The 22,085-nt window shown below is 38.2% G+C and overlaps 1 protein-coding gene across 7 annotated transcripts in view; it reads left to right on the top strand.

The window, feature by feature from the left end:
- Positions 1-22,085, top strand: part of SOX5 (SRY-box transcription factor 5) — a gene marked incomplete at both ends in the record, with an annotated part of 282,959 nt that overhangs the window by 163,816 nt on the left and 97,058 nt on the right. For 6 of the 7 annotated variants that reach the window (XM_079543756.1, XM_079543754.1, XM_079543753.1 and 3 more), the window contains one exon: positions 21,803-21,923. In XM_079543756.1, coding sequence (XP_079399882.1) covers positions 21,803-21,923 — 121 coding nt within the window. Of the gene's footprint in view, positions 1-21,799; positions 21,924-22,085 lie in introns of all 7 variants that reach the window. The other variant, XM_079543752.1, reaches the window with a different exon arrangement.

Here is a 22,085-nt window from a genome sequence, read left to right as displayed (position 1 = left end):
GAACAGCAGCCCATCAGATCTCACTTTTTCAAACCAGGCAGGTTTCCCCATGGAAAGATTAATTACAGTCAGGTTTGGAAGACAGCCTTGCTGTGTTTTTTTCTTCTAACATTAGAAAAGATAAAGGGGGTGATTAGTGTGCACAAAGCCTCTGATCAAACCAGCACTGAGGTTTGTGACAGGAGGTTCAAACACTTTATGGATCACTGGTGCTGACAGGTAGATCACACAGGCCTTAAACAGATGTTTAGTGAGAAGATGAATGTGTGAGATCTCAAACATGCAGGGCTCCTATGCCAGGCCATAATAGCCTGTGAAGCATTTATAAAGCCTTTTTTTTTAAAAAAAAAAAAACAAAAAACCTGTCCTACTAAAAAGGAGAAATTAAATTTTGGATTTTTTTTTTTTTTAATTGGAATTATATATGGCTAGTATTCAAAGTTGTTAAACTTTTTCTTTAGGAGATGAAGGCTATTCTTTTGGAATGTATGACCACAATTTGCCCTCTCTATAAAACTGTTTCTGTGAACCAATGAGTGTGTGTGCTCTAACGAGGTGCATATGAGATGCTCAAATGGAATAGAGATGTGTTCAAATTAAATTACAAAGGTCTTTGTACCAGACAGCTTCAGAGACAGGGTGCTTTTTATTGGCTACGTATACTGTGTAGGATATACTGCATCAACTCAGTGATTTAAAAATACAACAATTATTTAAGGCTTGCTAACAAACTGTATTTACTAGACCTCTCCAAGTCTCAGAGAGAGTCTTGTATCAGTGCCATTTATTATGAAATTTTAGAAGTTCTGGGCTTCATTTTTAGTACCTTCTCAAGAGAAATTTGATTTGCACTTTATAAGCTCGGAGTCCTCACATTTAGAGGTGAGAATGTCCCGAGTGGGGGACCAGTGGAAACCCTCCTTATCTGGCAATATATTAAGACCTTAGCAGAATGTATGATGAATGTCAGACACCTGGAGGGATCTATTCAATTTAGAAATGGGCTCAAGCCAAAAAAAAAAAAAAAAAAAAATCAGAACCCTGTCTTAGATTTGAGCACTCGGGGTTTCAGGGATTTGTAGACAAAGGGTTTAAACTATGTTGTATAAATAATCAAATTACAGTATTCGGTCTGGGCGTGGATTATAAGAACCCCCAAAAACTATGAGTATCATTTAGGGTTTGATTTAGTTGGTCTGGAAAGCCCTCATCCACACTTTGAAATCTCTGCCATCAACCTTGACAGTAATTGGTTCATGAGGATTTCTTGCTTTTTTTTCCCCACATTTACTGATTTTTAGGTGTTTTTAAAGAAATGTAAAAGAAAAGGTGTTTGTAAGCAACTTCCCAAGTTTGTGTTGGCTTTTTTTTTTTTTTTTCCTTCTATGAGAGTAGGGCTGCCTGTTTGAATGTTTCCAAGAAAGTATTGTTCTTATGTGACAACAGGTCAGAAAGACTCTGCATTAATTACACTAACATATGGTTATTAACAGATTCTAGCTCAGGGAGCAATACTTTACAATGTTATCTTCCACATAGTCAGATGTTAGCCATATTGTCAGTGCTGGCAGCTATTGTTTCACTCATTTACTTCACAGAGCTAATTACTCCCTAATAATAACTTTACCTTGGAGTTTTTCACTTGCTTGTGCCAGCAAACCTGTTCACACTACATATGCTAATTATTGGCACTTATTCATTATGTTAAGATAGCTTTAAGTTCAAGCTGTGCAGCCTGGCTTTCGGTATGGAGCCAGCTGGCTGCAAAGTTCCACCTTTTTTTTTTTTTTTTAATTTTAAACTAAAGTCATTAAAAGTTTTAATATGGGCCTATCTGGTTCACTTTACAAGATTCAGTCTTTAAGGAATTCAGACACGTACTCGGGTACTTGCGGACAATTACAAGTTTTTAAGGAGTTCCCGGTTTTCTTGAATTATTTTTCAGAGCTTGCGCCGAAGCCTTTTCTGTTAAGTGGATTGTAAATTCATTTGTAATTTAAACTGCAAGGAAATTTACCAGAATTGTTCTTCATTTTCCTCCTTCTTCTACCCAATTCATATTCTTTGCCTACTTCATTCAATCCATATACTTTCTTCACTGGGAGTCTCAGCCTTTTCAGTCGCTGATGGGGATGCTCTTTGTTGATTTTGCTCCTCAATGTTCAAGGGTCTAAAGCATGAGCTTTGTATGGATGGATTGACTGATTTGTCCCGGACTCAATGTAAGTACAGAAAATCAGATCATTTAGATTTGCAGCCTAAAACAGACACATTTCAGGGGATTCAGTCTCTTACTGAGACTGAAAATTGTCAGTGATCCTTTTTCACACTCTAGTATAGTGCATATTCTCATAAAACCCAGAGAAATGTGGTGTCTTCTGAAAATAAAATACTGTCTTTGATTTGCATGAAGCGTTTTATGAATACCAACTAAACATCTACATGGGAATCAAGGACAATTGATTGCTGCTGCTGGTTAATGTTGTATTTACAGCATGGGGTATTACAGAACTGACTTACAGCTCTGGCTCTTGAAAGTCCTCTGTCAGATCCTCATGTAGTGTAAATCAATGTAAGTACATTTTCACTATCTGCTGAGCTGGTCCTACATTTTTGAAGTTTCTTAAATGTTTGTTTTCCAAGATGAGGTGAATCTATGTAACATCCTATTCACTTTTATCAGTAGAAAGAGGTGACTGAATTTTTCCACGTGTTCTTACATGTACATTACATAAATATACATACATTCATTCAGTTTTGGAAAAAGAAGATCCATTTCTGCCTCTTCGTGAATGAAAAGCTTTGAATTCTATAAGTTTTTGAGCTCCTCTGACATTAAAGGTTTATTTTGAATTGTGATCTAGCTAACTTTATTTAAAAAAAAAAAAAAAAAACACCCAGAAAACTGCTGTCTGGCCACCTTTATGGTGTCCACATTACATACGTTAGGATTTATAAAAATATTTGTTGCCACAACATCCTGTGTATTGTTTTGCAGCCCTGGAGCATTAGATTCTGTTTTACTGCGGTTCTGCCTCAGTACAATTCCAGTGACAGCAATGAATAGTTGGAATACAATTCTTAAGGACAAACTTTTAGTTAATCTGTAATAACTGATTGTTATGGACATCTCCAATCTATGTTATAGAAAGGCCAGAGCTTGGGATGGGGGGTATTTATCCTGTCCTGAACCAACCCAGAGCTATGAAGACAAGTGATATGCAGGAGGTGAGAAAGGAAGGACTCCAAACTCTGCTCCTGGCACTCTGCTCATGCTGTCAGTGACTGCTTTGCGTAAGGGAAGGCCGATAGAGTAAATCTAGCAGTAGTTCACACTAGGTCAGAGATGGGCTTCAATTGGAAAGAAACTACAAATGAGTTTTAAAAGCTGTTTCTCAGCTTTGACCCATGAAGATCATAGAATCATGAAGTTATTCAGGTTGAAAAAGGCCTTTAAGATCATCGAGGCCAACCATCTACCTAACGCTACAACAGATGACTGTTTGGTGCATCATCAGGTGAGGTTCCAGCTCACTTAAACCAAGGGGAGTATGGGGTGCTGTATCTATCACAGAACTCATTGAAAGGAAAGAATCAATCATTTTTGGAGAAAGCTTGAACTCAAACTTCCATCTGTGGTACAGCTTGTATGGGAGTAGACTTTAACCTGCTGTCCAAAAAGTGGAACCTGAAAGCTGGATCTGAATCCACTGTAGATACTTGTATCACCAACAAAATATTCATATTTTATGCGAGGAACTAAAGTGAGATAGGGCTGCAGAACCTGTATTGGGAAGCCCTTGTAACATTACAGGGCTGTTGCTGGAAACACTAGTTTTGAGAATAGTGTGAAAGAGAACCTGGACAGCCTGTGCTGACAGCTAGATTGATCTTCTAGTTAGTCTTCCAGGATTAGAGATGGTACTTCAAGCCTGGTGAATGATGACAGGGGAAAGCCAAGCATTCCTGCTTTTCCTTCCTAACTGCTGTGTGTCTGTGCTGAAAGTTACTTTCCTATCCTGTTTCCATAACTGTAATTAAAAAAAAAAACAAACAGTTGTGGAATTCACTGAAAAGGGAAGTAGGTGTCTAAATGGGAATTTCTGGAGGTAATATTAGTATCAGTGTACATCTGGCTGTGAGAAAAAATAGGAGGCTGCAGGTTATTCTATCAGGTGCTTTTATGTCTGATGAAACGGGGAAAATCTACGGCAGCTGATATGGAGAGATGAGAATAAAATCAACTTGTTAGCAATCAAGGAAAACTTCATCCAGCAAAAATGCTGTGAGAAAAATCTTAGGAAATTGTTTATATTTTTTAAGGCAGTTTCCTCGAGGAAAATTATGAGAAAACACTTTTTTATTTTTTCTTCTTTTTTATTTTTATTTTTTAAATAACATCTTAGCTCCTGAGATATTTGGCACTCTTTGAAATTTTCTGGAACCCAGCAAACTATTCTGATGTTCTTAATGCACCTGAGAGTAGCTTTCCAAACATGCCTTTCCTCGTGTTAGATCTTGCCAAGATCTTCCAGATAAACTTTGTTTGAAATTTCTAGGACACAGCAATATGGAAGTTAAGGAGCCCATAAAGGAACACGGGAAGTACTTCCGAAGTATGATTAGCCCCTATTTCTAAGTCTCATATCAGAAAAAGATCTTGGCCAAATCTGCAAGTCAGCTGGAAGAATGCTCTCTGGCAGCTGACCACCTGGGAAGACTTTGGAGGATAAACAACCTCTTGTGAGATGAGGGAACCAGTCAGAAAGTGTAATGTAAGCATTTATCTGTGCTTTGAGTCACGTGCTTTGTATTCTTGGGTTTACAGCAGAAAAGTTGCTCTGAACTATGGACAGCCTATCTGTGTTCTCATTCGTGTTTCTGAGAAAGGAGTAAGCTGTAGACTGAAACAGTAGGGAGGGCTTGTTAAATAGTACGTTTAGGAGAGGATTGCTACCTACCACCTGTGTGTTATAAGTTATTCTCAGTTGATAGCACTAAAAGGTTTACGCTACCAGATATTGTAAAATATTGCATGAAAGTTGTGTTTTAGAAAAAAAAAAAAAACACAACAAAACATCAAAAAATAACACAGCAGCTTAAGTATGTTTTGGAGCCTTTTAGAAGAAAAAACTGCAAAACACACCTGAGATAGCTTTTCTGTAAATCAGGTTGTGATTGGAGTCTTCAGTAGCTTCATGGCTTCATGCAGGTGTTGTGGGTCACATTAGGAAACTGTGAATCCTCTCCTGTTCATTAAAAAAAAATGTGTAAAAATTATGTTGTCCTTCCTGGGTTACAAAACGCAGAACCTCAGAATTCCCTCTGTGCTAGGACTGAGTGTGGATACTACATCTTAATAATGCAATCAGGAATGTTGAGAGGGAAAAGGCACATATCTATTTGCAGAGAATATGTGTTTCTCAGAGATGGGGGTTGTACAGTTCTATCCCTGCTCAGGCAGGAGAGAGTGTACAGTGCAAGTGAAGCTATCAGAGGTGGTGATAAGTACTGTTTATATTCTATTTTAATTTTCCCTTGGGTATCGCCATCTCTTGTATGGTGCATGCCTATATGCTTGCATATGTGTGTGGACTCCTGGGTGTGGGGCATATGTTTCGTGGGTACTGTGTGTATATATATATGTGTAAATATCAGTACACGTGCACATACACATTTACATTTTAAAATAAATACCAGAAATGAGATACATAGATAGCTTCCCTCACTTGCTTGTGTGCTGTGTGAGACGTGTGCACTCACGTCTACTGCAGAAATGTGTGTTTATGATTCTTCATGGGTACAGATGATGCATGTGTGTATACAGACCAACATACACTCACGTTGCAAAGCATTAGTCCTGTGTGCTTAGACCACAGGACTCACTGTTGGCTTTTGTTAGAATATCAGCATAGATTTCTTGTAAAAGACTTAATCTTTCTTTTCTTCTGAGGATGTATTTCTGGTTTGAAGTGAGATGTAAAGGAGATTCATTCCAGTGGTTGACTGAGGAAAGGCAGGTCCCTGGAAAAAGCAAAGTACGCAGCCCGATCAACCTGTGGGTGAGCTCTGCTGGCCCTGCCTTTCACTCTGTCATTTCAAGCTGTGGCAGGTGCTGTCAGGTCATTCTCTGCAATATATGCCATTCCGGGAGAGTGCCAAACCACAGCAGTTCTTCAGGCAGGCTTCTGAGCAAAGTGTAGGCATCCAGCATTAAAGTAAACCGTTTGATTAACTGAAGATGTTTCTTCATGACTACTGAGTGACACAGCGGCAGTTTGAATCTTGTCATTCATATTATCATTTGTCTAAAAAATGCCTTTGGAATGCTGCTTGCCACCAACATCACTCAGCACAGTGTTGTAGTCTGAGTCCGGGTCTGGATCAGTGCACTGTTAGATTTGGAGTGTTGGGACACTGCCTTGCAGCCCCAGGGGATCCCAGGACAGCATCTGCAAGCGGAGGACTTACAGACACTCAGCCTGCAACTAATGGCAGCCGGTGGCTCCAGAAGTGGCTGCGCACCGAGTCAGAACGTCCAGCTGTTCCAGGAAGGATTACCAGGGCTTTAATGGAGAGCACAGATGGAATCAGTACTATTGTCCAGAGCATTCTGGGGCAGGGGCTAAAATGGGAGGAATGATCAGCAGAGACCTGACTGGAAAGAAAAAGAAGAGAAAAAAGAGTAAGAAAGAAAGAAGGGGGAAAAAAAATCCCCTTGTTCTTTAAAAAGCAAAGGGATTGATGCTGTCCAATGGTGAGGTGCAGAGGAAATAGTTCCCAAAGCTTCCTTTCATGGTTAGCAGGCGTTGTAAAGATGGCACAGGTCATGTGCTGTATGCAGCTGTTTAGAGGGTCTTACAGAACTCTTAGGGACTTAGCAAGGCCCATTATTCAGGGCTCTAAGGCAGTTTTACTGGATATGGACTACTGCAATTGTATAAGCTCTCCATTGTGTGAGTACTAATTTAGAGTGCTACCATAAGCCAGCCATACAATCCACGCTTCCCGTGAATGAATGAGTCATCTTGATGAAAGGGCTCAGAGCACACAGCCCTGACTTTTAGTCTTAAAGGGACCTGATGTGTTCAGGACATATCACATTTTAATGAAGAAACTCACTCGCAAAATATTTTCATTTCAAATTTCTAAAATAATCCTTTTCTTTTTAGGGAAAGGTATCATACCAAAAGATTTCAGATAGGTTTTCGTTTACTGTATCACGTTAGACTATTTGTAATTAACCATTTGTTATGGGATATTAAAGTGTTACTAATATGATCATGAAAACATAGCAGGTTTCTAGGCCTCTCAGTAAGCCAGCAGTTCATGTCCTAAATCATTACTTTAGGTGCCAAGGAGTCCCATGATTGTTTTATCAAAACTATTTGGTTGCAGGAATGCAGCTGTTTTTCATTAATGATGTCCTTGCACATACATAAGCAACATGTCGTTATAGCACTGTTGGCTTTTTACTTCCATGCAGAGAATATTGAGAGTGCCACTAGGTCCGCCAATGCACTTGCACTGTTGCTTGCTAAAGTCATTCTCTGTAGAGTTCTTATCTGGATGACTTACCTGACCAGACCAGGTCCAAAAAAGGAGCATTTGCTTTCTGATAACAGGAGACTTAGCTTTTGGGAATATCTAAACTGAGGGATGCAAGAGCTTTCTTGCTCTTCATATGCACATCTTATCCAGCCACTATTCCTAGAGATCTTGGAGGAGCCTTCATTCCAATAGATGGTCTGAAGCTTTGAGGGCACCTAAACACCTAAACAGCACCTGGTGGTTTGGTCTGAAAGCTTCCTGTAGTTCACTTCTGCATCTGCCCTGGAACTGCTCCAGTGTAAACGCCTAAACTGTTAGTGCCTGCATGAGGCTCATTCCAGTACAGAATAAGGCAGAGCAATGTCAGCACCACCTCAAAGGCTCATCCAGCAGACATGGTGCCTGAATCACATTGCAGCATCATAAATGCAGCTCTCCCTTTCTAACATGCAGCAGGGTAGTCCTTGCTTTTTTTTGTGCAGTAGCCTCATGAAAGTTTAGCAGTTTCCCAAGAACTGGAAAGAACTGGAGCAGGGCTTCCGTTACCTTAATGCAGTTCACATTGTCTCTCCCACATCTCAGAAGAGAACTCTTTAACCCAATGTTAGTTGGGGGACAAGACCTCTCCTGATGTGTGCTGAAACTTGCCTTCATGCAAAAGATTTACTATTAATGTCATAAATTGAGCAAAGAAGTATTATCACAGATCACTATCAAACTGAGTATGGCATTTGAGCCTGTATTCTACTCCATAAATCCCTGGCTGTGTACTTTAAAAAAAAAAATAATTAATGTTATCTTTTTAAAGTTATTTCTGCCATATACCATTGGGATTGATTTTGTATTAACTTCAACACAAAGTTTCATCATAGAACATTGGAATCATAGACTGGCTTGGGTTGGAAGGGACCTCAGGGATCATCAAACTCCAACTCCCTGCTACAGGCTGGGCCGACAGCCTCCACATTTAATACTAGACCAGGCTGCCCAGGGCCCCATCCAACCTGGCCTTGAACACCTCCAGGGATGGGCATCCAGCCTGTTCCAGCACCTCACCACTGTCATACAAAAGAACTTCTAAAGGTTTTGCCCTTAAGAGAATAATTCTTATTAGAAAGTCCCTTTCCTGAGTAGAATACTACTTAAAAGCTAAAGGCATTAATAAACAAACAAACAAATAAATAAATAAAAAATTTTGTTTTCATCATGTTTACTGCTGGTTTCCTCCTTCTTTGCTCTTTGTATCAAATTAAGTTTATTGAGTCAGCTTTGTTTAATTAGTTTAATTTAGTTGTTCAGCAGCACTGTCAGGGTTGTACTTTCCAGATTCACAGCTTTGAGTGTAAATATTCCCCGTGACTGGCAAGAGGTAACACAAACAAAAATGGAAGAGACATTATTAAAGTGTTTTTATTTTCCGAGATAAAATGCTTCCAGAACTTAAATTTGGAAAAGAAAATTTATAAGGAAGTTGACAGTTAACTAACTTAAATCTGTTCTTATTGAAGAGTCAGAATTTTCATCTTTTTTGCAAGTCAGGTCTACCACCTGAAGCATATCAAGTATTAGTGCCTAATTTTATATATATACTTTTTTTTAAAATGTCCACTCATGGCAAATGTTTACACAATTGTTTATCTGACAAAAATAATGGGGATTTCAAATAAATCTTCATATCATAGTCATGTCCATGAGCAAGTAAAGACTATTCAGAGGCTTTTCCTGCACTGCAACCCAGTTCTGTGGCATCGGGTGCTCTCAGTTCAGACATGATCTGAACCACGGGGCTTATCAGGTTCCACAGTTCTCTTGGACCTGTGCTTGTCCCATGCTACTATGAAATAATACTGCCAGTTTGCATCAGTGAACCTGAGCAGAAAGCCTGTGATTTCTAGTTGCACCTAATGTCCAGCACCAGAAACTTTGTTCTGGACTAAAACTTTATTCTCATTGTTGAATAGTGCTTAAAGGGAACTCAGGGATAATTTATAGCCAATAGTGTTTCAGGGTAGACAATATTAAGAATAAATCAATTTATGAAATTTCTTTTATTGCTAAGCAGAAGTGGATAGAAGTTAACTTCAGAATGACCATGATTTATGCTTAAAGGTGGGTAACACCATTGTAGTATTTTTGAAGCTTTTTACAGTACTGTTATATCCTGCTTTCCCAGACTCAGTACTTCTACCTCTCTCTTTAGTATGCAAATGCACAGTTAAAAGCATTTAACAGATAGAGATGAATAAGCTAATAAATTGTGCCGCCAGTAATTTATTTTCATTAACTGGGGGTATGTGGAAGAACCTCAAAGAGAGAAGTGATGCTGGAAAGTTGTAATAGATATGAATCTACTAACTGCCTTTATGTAAGACAATAGATGTTGTGAATATTCTGCTTCCTCTCCAGGCAGTGAGCTAGTATGGTTAACCAAAATTGTTGAGTAATTGTTCTGTGGTTGAGAACAAAATGCTGAATTAAACTGTTCCCAGCACAATAATTGTGTGATTACAGCATTTATGTTGCTGGCCAAAAGAACAGTCATTAGGTTTGGAAGACTTACCAAAACCACAGGCTCAAAAAAAAAAAAAAAAAAAAAAATGCAAATCACATATAAATTGTCCTGTAATACCTACAGTGGCTTAAAAATTGTACTAGCAGTAGCAGTGTGGTATGTGTATATTTAAAGGCAAGCAATCCAGAAAAAAAAAACGATTGTGCATTCAAGAACTACTTCAGACTAGGAAGAAAATGCACAAAGATTATTTATTTTCATTATGTTGTACGTCTCCCTGTTTTGTGAGATCCTGCACTTTATATATTACGCGTATATTCTGCTCTGTGAATGCTGTTATGTTCTTCCCTGCTACATACCAATCAGATATTGTCTGGGAGTTGCAAGGTTGGTTGGACTCCCACACCTAACTAAATCTTGGGCCAAACCAGTTCAAAGAGCAACATGCAAGGAAGGCAGGCAGCAAGTGTTTATCTGATCGCTATAATCTACCAGTAATATTAAAAATTGATTTATGGTGATAGGTGCTCTTGTGGGGTAGACGATTTTCTTCTCCACTGCACAGTCCTTATCTAGAAATGCCAAAGAAACATGTGTGCCTAATCTTTTCTTTTTTGCCTCATGTTGTTTTTTCCTCATACTTCAAATATTAAAGGTGGAGGAGGAAGGTAAAGAGGAACTGAAGGAGACAGCTAAAAAAAAAAAACACAAAAAAACCCAACAAAATAAAGCAATCGATCACAGCTTTTGTACCTGTGATTTAGTGTGGTAACAAGCTGCAGGATTTGGATAGCTGACTACCTGGCTGTGCACAAAAATGGAATGGTCAGATATCTGTACTCTTATACTGTATCTACAGTTAATTGTACTTGAAATTAGATTCCTATCGCAAAGCTGCAGGCCCAAGATGAGAGACTGTCTTCAGACCTATTAAAAAATGCTCTCAAATAAAACTTCTGAAAAACATTTTTGCATGAGTATTTTGGTAATGAGGAAAAAAAGAAGCATTGGGACTTGAAAGAAAGAGTGACTGTGTATACACTTAAATGCTCTTTCTTCTGCACCTTGATTCCTTTTTACTTTTAAAATTGAACATGATGGTGAAACTAAACTCTATTAAAGAACAATTCCACTGGCAAAAGGGACAGTCAGAAACAAGTCCAAACAGCTGAAAGATTGAAAACAGGTCTTTATTGTGCATGTCCCTGGGCAGTGATTAGCAGCTATCCAACACTAGAAAAGTATTTTCCATAGAGATTTCTACTAACATTTGGTATTAGTTTTCTTGGCCATTTGTCCATCTTATTTAAGTGCAGGAGTTCATAAGATCATGTAGAAAGCAGTAAAATGCAATAGAAAATAATAATGATAGTAAAATATCCTCTTTAGGAAAGAAATACATTGAGTTGTTGTAGCAACTAGTGCTCTGAAGCTGATGTCACTGGAGACCAGCCATACATTGAAACATGTATGTGATTTAGTAATAATAAAAAAAAAAAGTGGAAAAAAGAGGACACACTGAAAGGGTTTAATCAGTGATTTAAGTGTAAGATTCCCTGAGCAGACCCGTTTCTGCCAAAGACTACACTGATCAGGCCATAAGGAATATTTCTTTCCCTCTACAATATTAGATTGTACATTAGAGTGTATACTGTTTTATTAACTGTGTCCCTCAGTCTTTCAACTTAAAGAAACCAAGAGTGTACAGACTTAACATATGGAATATACTTCGAGTCCTTTATATGCATTTTTTCTCTCTACGTAGTATTACTTTAAGTAAATGACTTTGATAAGGCTTTTGTGTTTATTTATACCATTGCACCATTCAGGAACTGAATAGTTTTTGAATTTCTGCCCACTACATGATATTAAAGAACCCATTTCTTGCCCACTGCCTATGCATTAAAATTGTTACGTATGCTTCAATTAATGACATTCCACTTGTCAAAGAGGTAATGAGTGAAAAATATATTGTGAAATCTTAAGATTTTGTTTGAAAGAATACCTTTTCCTCTCTGTATAGTAATATTATCTTAAATCATATTAAGGAAATTGACACAGAAACCCCACAACCAAAGAAATAGCTGTTAGAAGGCAGAGTTATGGTTATCTCCTTGTCTTCTGAGCCAACTAATTTGAGTAAGCAAGATTTCTGTGCTCAGAATTATGAAGGTAGAATTGTTTCATATTATTTGATGTGACTTAAATATCCTACTGTAATTATATGTAGAATAATTACACGAAATGTGTCATGGCTTATAATGAGTGGAAATGAAAGAGCTGAAATAGAAGACCATATAGTATCAATTCTGTGGTGCAAGAGCATTACAGGGGGAGCATCCCTAGAGGGAGAACGGAAGGCTGTAGAGAGCTATTGCTTGCTGTTTGTCACGGTAGGGATGAAGGAAGACCAGGGGGAGAGATGGGCTGGCCTTTTAAGTCCTCTCCATTCCAGGGAAGTACCACAGCACACCCACCAACTTCCTGTTTTATCCTCGCACACTTTATAGTCCCTCATTCCATTAAGCTGTATTTGAACCATGAGATGATTACTGCTTTTGATTCACAGGTTTTTTGCAGGAGTGGCCTGGGTCATTAATAAAATAATGAGTTCTTTAATGAAGGCAGTTCACTATTAAGTGGTTTAGGCCTTAGATATTGATCTGTTCATGAATTTGTGTCAAAAATGAGGTCATGGCACTTGCCTTCATCTGTACATCTTTTTAAAGCCAGTGGTTTTCATATTAGATCTGTTCTATTTCAGAGATTAAAAAATATTACTGCAAGTTATGCATAAAAATGATTTTTACTTGGATTTTAATATGCAGACATGGAAAAATCAACAACAGGTAAAGGAAAGAGTGTAAAGATGCATCTGAACAACCTCATATGAGAAAAAATATCAGTTAATCAGTATGTACAAGTAGTCAGTAGTTAGTATGTACAGTGGCATCAGCCTTGCTCTTGCCATCCATTTCTTCATCTTCTGGGGAAAAGGACTAATGAAATCTTTGAATTAAGCAATACATTAAATACAGTTCTGCTTCTGATTCTGCAGGAGCCGACACTTAGTCAGTGAAGTGGCCAGTGCAGTGAATGGAGCTCACACCCCAACAGCAGCTGCACTACTTCAGCCTAAGAGCAGGAACTACAGATAGAATAAATGTTTCTTTCCTAACCTGGAAATGGCCTTGGGCAGCTTTATAGGCAAATGTTTTGTGAGAATACAGTGAAGTTGGTCAAGTTGGCATCCTTTGCATGAAAAAATTCACAGGAGTACCTCTGGTGTCAGAATAAGTCCAAAGGTACCTCGAAAGCACTGAGGAGAGCAGGGTGGGGCATTCCTTCTAGCTAGCAGGATTTATCTGTCAAGGGGGAGGAAGGCTTGCTGCCCATCATGAGGTGTAATATTACAATTTATTTCTGTGCCCAAATCCATCAACTTACAGCATTCACAGAAGTTATTAGAAAGGCAGTTTTGGATGATTCTTATTCCTTTCCTGCCCTGTTCCTACTTCCCATGCACTAGTGCTGTGCTGTGCTTCCCTTTCTTTCTTGTTCTCGTAGTATATGCAATGGTTAATAATGTGAAGATTTGCAAAGTAACCATGCATATATTAAAAAAAAATCTGCTCTTACCAGAAAAATCCTCTAGATCCTGCACACTTCTTCTTACTGTCATACTTGTCACTCCTATTTCCAACAGTCTGAAAAAAGAAGGAGCTCCTACGTAACACAGAGCTGACACAAACTGTTCTATTTGCTGCTCCCTTGTCTTCTGCAGCTGTAGTTAATATTGGACTTTCCTTCCAGAGTTCTTTTGATGGCAGTCTTTGATAATGTCGCAGAAAGAATTTTTATCTGGTAGAACATGAGCATTGGGTATACCAAAGTAATTTTGAGAGAGAGGTGGGCTAGCACAAACTCAGAGAATGCAGCCACTCTATTCTCTTTAAACAGAATGTGGAAAATCAGGAGGAAAATATATACAGGTAACTTCTGGAATGCTGATACAAAAAACGCTAAGGGAAGCAGACTTATTTTCGTCTCTGATTCTTTATTGCATGTGAAAAAAAAAAAAATTCTTTATAATTTGAATAATGACACTAATATATAACAGATCAGCTAACTGCAAAAAGCAGTCCACATGTGCAGCTCAAGAAATTATCCTACATGCTGTCTTTTAAAACACATCAGGAAATCTCACACCTGTTTTCTTTTCACTGACAAATGTTTCACTGAATAGCTTACTGCTACAGCGATCAGCTCTTGTCCTGAGCTCATTGGGAAAAGCATTAAACAAGCATCTGGGAACGGTATGCTCCATCATATGCTGTGAGGCAGCATCAGTAATTAATGTAAGTTCGTAGGCTTTTCATTTTGAAGGGTGTGACTTTGCAGATAACTCTTGGTACATAGCAGTGACATTTGGGAGCAAGTTGCTATTAGCCAGCAAATACACTGAGTACAATATGTCATGTAAATCATTAGTTGTGACAGTCACAGGTTGGTGGCAGCTTTCTGCTGTAGTCCTTGCTTGTCTAGGAAAGGTACTATACAAGATGACTGGGTACTTAGAGGCTGTGGCATAAGAAACATAGTATTTATGTGAACATTAACTAAGGTGAAATACGATAGTCTGGCCCAGACATTGGTCAGCCTACCTCTCAAGCCAATTTTCTGTCCTCTGCTGACATTATTCTTATCATGGAACATATGGCTCAATCAACCTAACAGTGGATCTTTTTTCCCTTAAAAAAAAAAATTAAAAAAAATAAAAAAAAATAATAAAAAAGAAGGAGTAAATTATTTTGAGTTTTGCTCCTGAGCTGCAACTATCTTTGATTAGAAAGGATTCTTTTGAGAGTGGTCTTCAGTCTTCCAGTGTAGCTGCCACCTGAATTACAGTGGCTTGCCCTTAAAGTTCTGTTTCTGCTGTAGGACCCCCAACTAATGGATTGTTGCTGAACCTGCAGCAGCCATTCTTGCATGAACTCTTAGACTTCTGTCTTAAAAAGAATACTGGAGTGAATTTCAGTTTGTGTTCTTTTTCTTTCAGATGGCCTCTTCCTTTTTCAGTTGGGCTGTTTGTGCAAATGCTTTCATGGCAGAATTGCCGTGTAAATAACTTCCATGCTAAGTGGCATAAGCCAGAGTACTCATTGTACATCATCCTCAATGGGCAAAACTCATGTTATTGCTTTCCCCTCCTCTGCATGCTTTTTCTGTGATAAATCAAATATTTTAAAAAATGTTCTAAAGTTATTTTAGTATTTCTTTTTGAATAATACTGCTTTTTTTCCCCTCAGAAGTCCCATCCAAGAGATGTTCTGTAATGCAAAAGGTCCTTTTGGCTCATACCCTTCCAAGTGCTGCTGAAGGTGTTTGTTTCTCACCAGTGCATTTTGTTCTGTAGTATGTGGTAGAGCAGGAAAGCCTTCAGAAGCACGTTATTGACATGAAAACAGCTACCGTCTGTATTACTTGGCAGTTTAAGGCACTTCTCTGCACTTAGTTTAAAAGGCTAAACGTATGTTCAATTTGGTAATACTTAAAGACTTTATGATGAGATAAATTTGAGACAGGTGCTGGTAGTGACACCTGGATTCTCTTGCAAGACTGAGCAAAGACAGAACGCTTCCAGCCCGGAAAAGCCTTGCTTTGTAATAATATGAAAAAATGTTTATACAGTTCTCTGAGCCGCAGTTGAGTTTTCCTCAAAGTTTGTTCCTGATGTTTTCTGCAAGGCAAGGAGCGTTCATAACAACTATTAACTTGTTAGGGATTCTGTATTCTGTATTCTGTCTCTGTATTATAGCAAGCTATAGCAAGTTTTTCTAGACTATAATTCCCAATAAAGCTTTCCTCTGCTAGTGGAGTTAAAGTAATACATTTTTGTTGTTGTTGTTTCTCTGCCTAAATAACCTTTCTTATTCTTCTTAAAAGATTGCCAGTATGAGGGCATCCTTTTCTGTGATAGGTACCAGTGTTTATACACAGCTATGAGCAGTGAGTTATTACTGTGGAATTAGCTGGTGTGTTCAGGCAGGATGAATTTTGATACATACTGCTATCGATTGTGTGAGCCTCTTGCATAGTAAAGGGAAGAGTAATATAGGGCTGATATAATTCACTGCAGAAAAAATCTCAGGTAGAGATCAAGAAGAAACATCAGTCAAAAAATCTTGTGTCAGAACCGCTCTACCACTACGTCTGGCAGTTCAGTGAGCTCAGCAGTGAAGGCAGAGCATTTGGTCTTCAGAGCAGGGGGTAGGACAAGTGTGCTGTCTGTCTCCTCTGTGACTCTTTTCCTTGGCATGCATCTTCTGTTTTTGCTTCTTAAGCACTCTCTTAAGCACCCCATAAAAAGCCACCTCAAACTCACTGGGAAGATGATCCCTGTATTACCTGGCTAGGCAGATCCCTTTGCTGTATAAATTTAGGACATGCCAGTGTCAATTTAAGGAACTGATTTAGAGAATGAGAACAACATTTTCTTTTCTTATTTTAAACGTCACTGTAAGGGAAAATAGCAGATTGTAGTTATATGAGGACATATATTTTTACTTCCCTTAAGATAGATGTGGGGAGGGGTGGGAGAGAGAGAAAGAAATGGCCAACACGTGCTAATTGAGGAATCCAGTCCCTCAGCAGAGTGTGTACCACCAGGAGCCAAGTGTTTCTGGAGGAAGAGGGACTGATGCAATTAAACATGTCATTTTTGAAGGACATATTTATGTCATTGCGTGGCAAAAGTACTTTACATTCTTATACACAAAGCAGAAGAGGTACTTCTAAAAAAGTCATGGGCAAGAAGCTACTCATACAACAGTTGAAAGTTAATGGAATCATTCAAGCACATCCATGGTTCTAGAAATGTAAAACTCAAACGTCTTTGAGCAGTTGACATTAACTCCATGGAAAATAAAAATTAGCCACACTTCTACTTGAGAAGCCACGTAGGAGATCATTTCAGTAAAGATGCTCATACAGTTCCTGAAGAACATCCTTTAAACAGCTCAAAGGTAGAGAACTGCTCAGGGTTTTGTCAGTTTGCAGGGAAGGGAGTGTTGCTTTTTGCTGCCGTCTTATTTCACACTGAGTAATTTGTTCCTCCGTCACCATTCTCACTGAAATTGATAGAACTGCTTCTGAAGTACTAGAGGTGGGTGGAAGATCAGCATTCACCCCTCAGCGTGAAGTGTTATACATGGATGCCAGGAAATGTAATGAAATACTTACTTTGGAGAGAGGAAAACTTACATGAAAGTTTATGGTAATAAACATTTAATGAGCAGCAGCAGAAATGAAACTGGTATACATGTATGAGAACAAAATAACTAAAAATCATAGCAAATATGCTAGGGGCTTGTACTCGTTGAAAGTATGGGTTTGTATTACTTGAGAAATATTATGAGCCTGCTGGATTAAGCAAGAATCATGTGAGGGGGAAAACTTTGAACTCTTAATTAATGACTGTGTCAAGATGCATGGGCATCAAGGGCCAAAATAAGGTTATGTGTGTTATCCCATTTCTGAGATTTCATAAGCTTTCGATGCCCACCTTTGCAACCTACATGTTTCCTTAACTTTTTTTTTTTTTTTTTTTTTTTTTTTTTTTTTTTTTTTTTTAGCTATTTATATAGTGCCATTTTACAGAAAATGGAGTAGAACTGCAATTCAGTTGTTTGCGATCTCAATTTACACAAGTCACAGCAGGAGCTAGTAGCAAACAGTAGGGGTAATTGTTAAAATCTTAGTGCTTAGGTAGCTGTGGTAACCATAGTACGTTCCTAGGAGTAGGTAGGAGACCACAATTTAAGCAGAAGTGTTAATTACACTTATAATGAATCTAGGAATGTTGGGAATCCTGCCTTAGCTACACGGAGTGCGCTTCTTTGTGTGACTGCATTTGTTATGGTCAGGTCACAAAGGAATCATACAGATCTGTGAGGATGCTGGCCTGCGCTTCCCCATCTTGATTCTGTTCCAAGTTTAACAGCAAATTACTTTTGATAAGGATAAGTCATTTAATGTCAGATTTTCAAGGATGCAGAAACGAGAAGAGACTCAGAGAGGCACCTCCCCCAAACTGAAAATCTCTACAGGCAGCTCTAGATGCCTCAGTTTCTCACTTGCACAGTACATCAGTGGTATGTCACCTGCTCACACTGATTTTCATTGTTAAGTTTTTTGGGCCTACTCTTTGTGTCATTTTAGTGACAAGTATGAAGAGTCCCTGATTTTGGTTTGGACTCCAGGTAAAACTTAGTTGCAATTCTGGCTACTCCTAAAATACTTTGCCATTACAAAAGATGATTAAATGTATTCCTTGGGATTAAGAGAAGTTTTGCTTTCTTGGCCTGTTTGAACTCTTGTTTATCCTCTTCCTTAAGGGAAGAATTTCTCATAAGCTAAATATCAAGTGGTATGGTTTTCCTTCCTTCCTTGTAGCATGGTCTTCCTTGTTGCCCCAAATTATTTGTCAGAGATACGTGAATGAAAGTACAAATTCCTTGAGCAGTGAACTGATTGTATAGAGTGCTGCAGCTCTCGTAACATTCTGCTTATTTCTTTGTTATTTTGTATATGTCAGATTCCTTTTCTTTGCATAACATGCCTCACAGTTTGTCGTGCAGTACAAGAGTACTTCTGGTTAATCTGATATGTGGTGTTGACATTCAAATTGAAAGTAAGAGCAGGGCACTGTGTGATCAGTTGACATCACGACAATAATATGTGTAGTGAAAAAACAGCCCCTGGGAAGATCATATCTGTATTATCCAGTCTAACATAATAAAGTATTTAAGAAGTTATGAGGTGAGATTGTAGCTCATTAAATCTATTGAATCTATTGTGCGGATTTAAATTAGAATCTTTACCTTCAGGAAATTACAACTCAGGATAGATAATCATGCAGAGAGACTTGCGAGTGGAAGAGTCTTGACAACTGTGTGCATTTTTAGATTGCTTCAGATGTATTTTGTCTACATATATATGTCCATTAGCAGAACAAACCGAAAGGGCCAGAAGTAACTCTAATTTGTAGTCTATTACATTGAAATTAAAAATGAAGAAGTTACTATTAGGGAAACTTTGGCAAATATGTAAACCATGTAGCAAAAAAAAAAAAAAAATCATTTGTGAGAGATGTTAACTGATGCAGTAATAGCTAAAAATAAAAGAAAGGAAAATACCTTTTGCATAAAACACAGAAGGAGGGCCTTCTGTATCCTGTGCCACTTGAAATGGTTGTATCCTAGCAATTCTAGGTAATAATAATAAACATACCAAAAGTTAAAATGTGGTAGTTAAATAAGCCATAAAAATACGAGTAATTTGTATTAATTGTGTCAGGTAATCGGATTAAAATAAAATAATAATTGCACTTATTTGTATTTGGAAGAAAATGAAGTGTAGCTGTTCGAGTGGTGCTACATACATTCCATCCTGGAATGAAAATCATATTGTTTTGACTGCGTTATTTCTGTATCCATGCAAACGATCCTCATCACTCTATAGTTCTTACCTCCTTAACACAACTGGGGTTGTGTTATTGAAATTAGTGGGTCTGAAGGCTCTATGGAGAGAGAAAGGGGAGCAGTGATTTGAAAAAAATGAAAGTGCAACAGTCAGATTTAAGAAGAAAGGGCATTTTTTCCTGGTAAATGTTTTCCTAAATGGGAAATTTTCAGTGTGGTGTTTTGTTCGTGTGTTTGGCAGTCACTTGGAATCAAGTGCAGACTTGTGCTACATTGTGGGCTTGGCAATGACAATTTGTGTGTGTGTGGTGCTTTAGTTATATTAGCCCTGGAGGCAGAGTTAACACTTGCAGTGGGACAAGAGTATTTGCAGTCATCAGAGAACTTTGCAGTCAGCTTCAATAACATCATTTCATTTTTTTTTCACTTTTTTTAACATTTTTTTTGGCAGCAAAGCTCTTAGTAGAACCATCTGTCTTTCTATTAGTGTTTTTGAGTCCTGTTTTGAAGCTTCTTTGCTTGGCAAAGTCACTTTCATCCTTGGAAACCATTTAAAAAAAAGTTCTGTGGCTTTTTGCCGAAGAAGAGTACTATGCAAAAATTCCACACGGCTGTTCATTTTTGTTCTAAAAGAATACAGTTACTTTGTCTTTGTCTTTAAAAAAAAAAAATCTCAAACAGGAAAAGAAAAGAAGAAAAAGCAGACATTGAACAGTTAGTTCTAGGGTAACAGTGTTTATAGAGAAGAAGTCATATTTTGTATGTTTTTTATCTTCTGCAATACAGTTAAAGTGCGTGTGCCTTCTAGTCAACAGGATGAGAATAGAAAGAAGAACATGGAAGAAACAAAAAATGGATTGAGTTCAGTGAGCGGAGCTGTATCTACTCTAGCTTTGGTCCCAGTCTTTATCTCCCACTGCAAATATTTCCATCAACAGCACTCTTGAAGTCCATCTTTGCAAATTGCTTCAGGCCATAAGGATGCAGGCAGCACACACATAGGCGTTGACAGGTCCTGCAATAAATTAAGAGGTCACTATCCCGAATTTCTTACCACTTTTCCTCTTTGTGGCAGTATTGGCTGAAGTGAGACATCTTCTAGATCTTCAAGAGATTGGATTAAAATAAAATTAAGTTAAGATGCTCTAATCTGAACTGTGGCAGTCAAGGAGCTAGTTCTGCTCTGCAAACAATAATGAAGGGAGTAATACCTGCCTTTGGCTAAAACTACTTGTCTATCAATACCCTAATTTTGTTTGTTCAGGCAACCAGCCACAAACTACATTTTAGTCTTTGACAATGGATCTATACCTCCAGTGTCTCAGCTTTGCAGCGCCATTGCAAATCTAAGATGACCTCTCTTAAAAATGACTAATTCTCTGCTGACTGATCTCCAGAAAAATTATATTTGTCAGCGTGGTGTTTTTAAAAAGAAATGAAAACCAGCTATTTAACAGTTTAATCTAGCAAACCTTGTGTTCCTCATCTGTGTGAAATACAAAGACAATGTCCAGTTCTGCTAGTTAAAACCCCTGCAAAATTTGGTAATAGCAATAATATTAGATGCCGTGCTATGGCATACTTCCAGTTTTGATGACTAATTTCTGCATGTCTTAAGTCCCCTGCAGTATCCACTTACAACATAATATTTTCCATTTCCTGGCTTACATGGTTGTGTACAGTTGCTGTGCAAAGTTGAACAGCTAACACTTCAGACATAGCTGTGTTGTGTTTGTGAATAAAGTCTCCACTTTTTTTCTTACCATCTGAGATATTATTTTTTTGCACATACCTGTGAGTGCACGCATATGGGAAAAAAAAAAAAAAGTAAAGACAGTGCTGTACATTAGTTTTTCACATACTCTTACTTCTGTGTGCTTGGATGTTTGCGTTTGGGCTCAGTCAGGACAAAACCTACTGTTTGAGACAAAGATATTGTTACACAATACAATAAGAAAAGAAGAAAAGGCCACCTTGCAGTCAAAGAGAATGGAAGTATTGTGGAGTGTGGGGCAGTACTTAATTGGGATGTAGGTATGCATCAGTGGATTCTTTTGATTTGTTTTGGATTGATGTGATTCATATGAAGTGCTTTGATAATGAAGATGAGTTTAAATAGTTGATGCATTGGAACAGCCCATTATGGAAGAGCGTGTCCAAATCTGACCTCTCAGAAAAGAAGTGAGAGAAAGCACATAAGGAGATATTTTCCCCCTGAAAAAATTCCACGTTTGATTTTCCCTCTCCTGTTCAGCAGGTCCAGGGTCAGCTGCCTCCATTAATGATTCCCGTATTCCCTCCAGACCAACGAACCCTAGCAGCAGCTGCTCAGCAAGGATTCCTTCTTCCTCCTGGTTTCAGCTACAAAGCGGGATGCAGTAAGTCCTGTAGACTTTTTTAGTTGGAAGTGGGTACAAGGCACAATTTAATGCCAGCCTGTATAAGGTTCTAGTCTGATGGACAAAGCCAACAACTTGCACAGATGAGTTTAAAATGCAGAAGTAGTCTGTGTTGAATGAGGAAAGATTGTCAGAGATGAA

The sequence above is a fragment of the Tetrao urogallus genome (genome assembly GCF_951394365.1).
Source record: "Tetrao urogallus genome assembly, chromosome: 1".
NCBI lineage: Eukaryota > Metazoa > Chordata > Aves > Galliformes > Phasianidae > Tetrao > Tetrao urogallus.
This window is presented reverse-complemented; position numbering and strand designations above follow the sequence as displayed.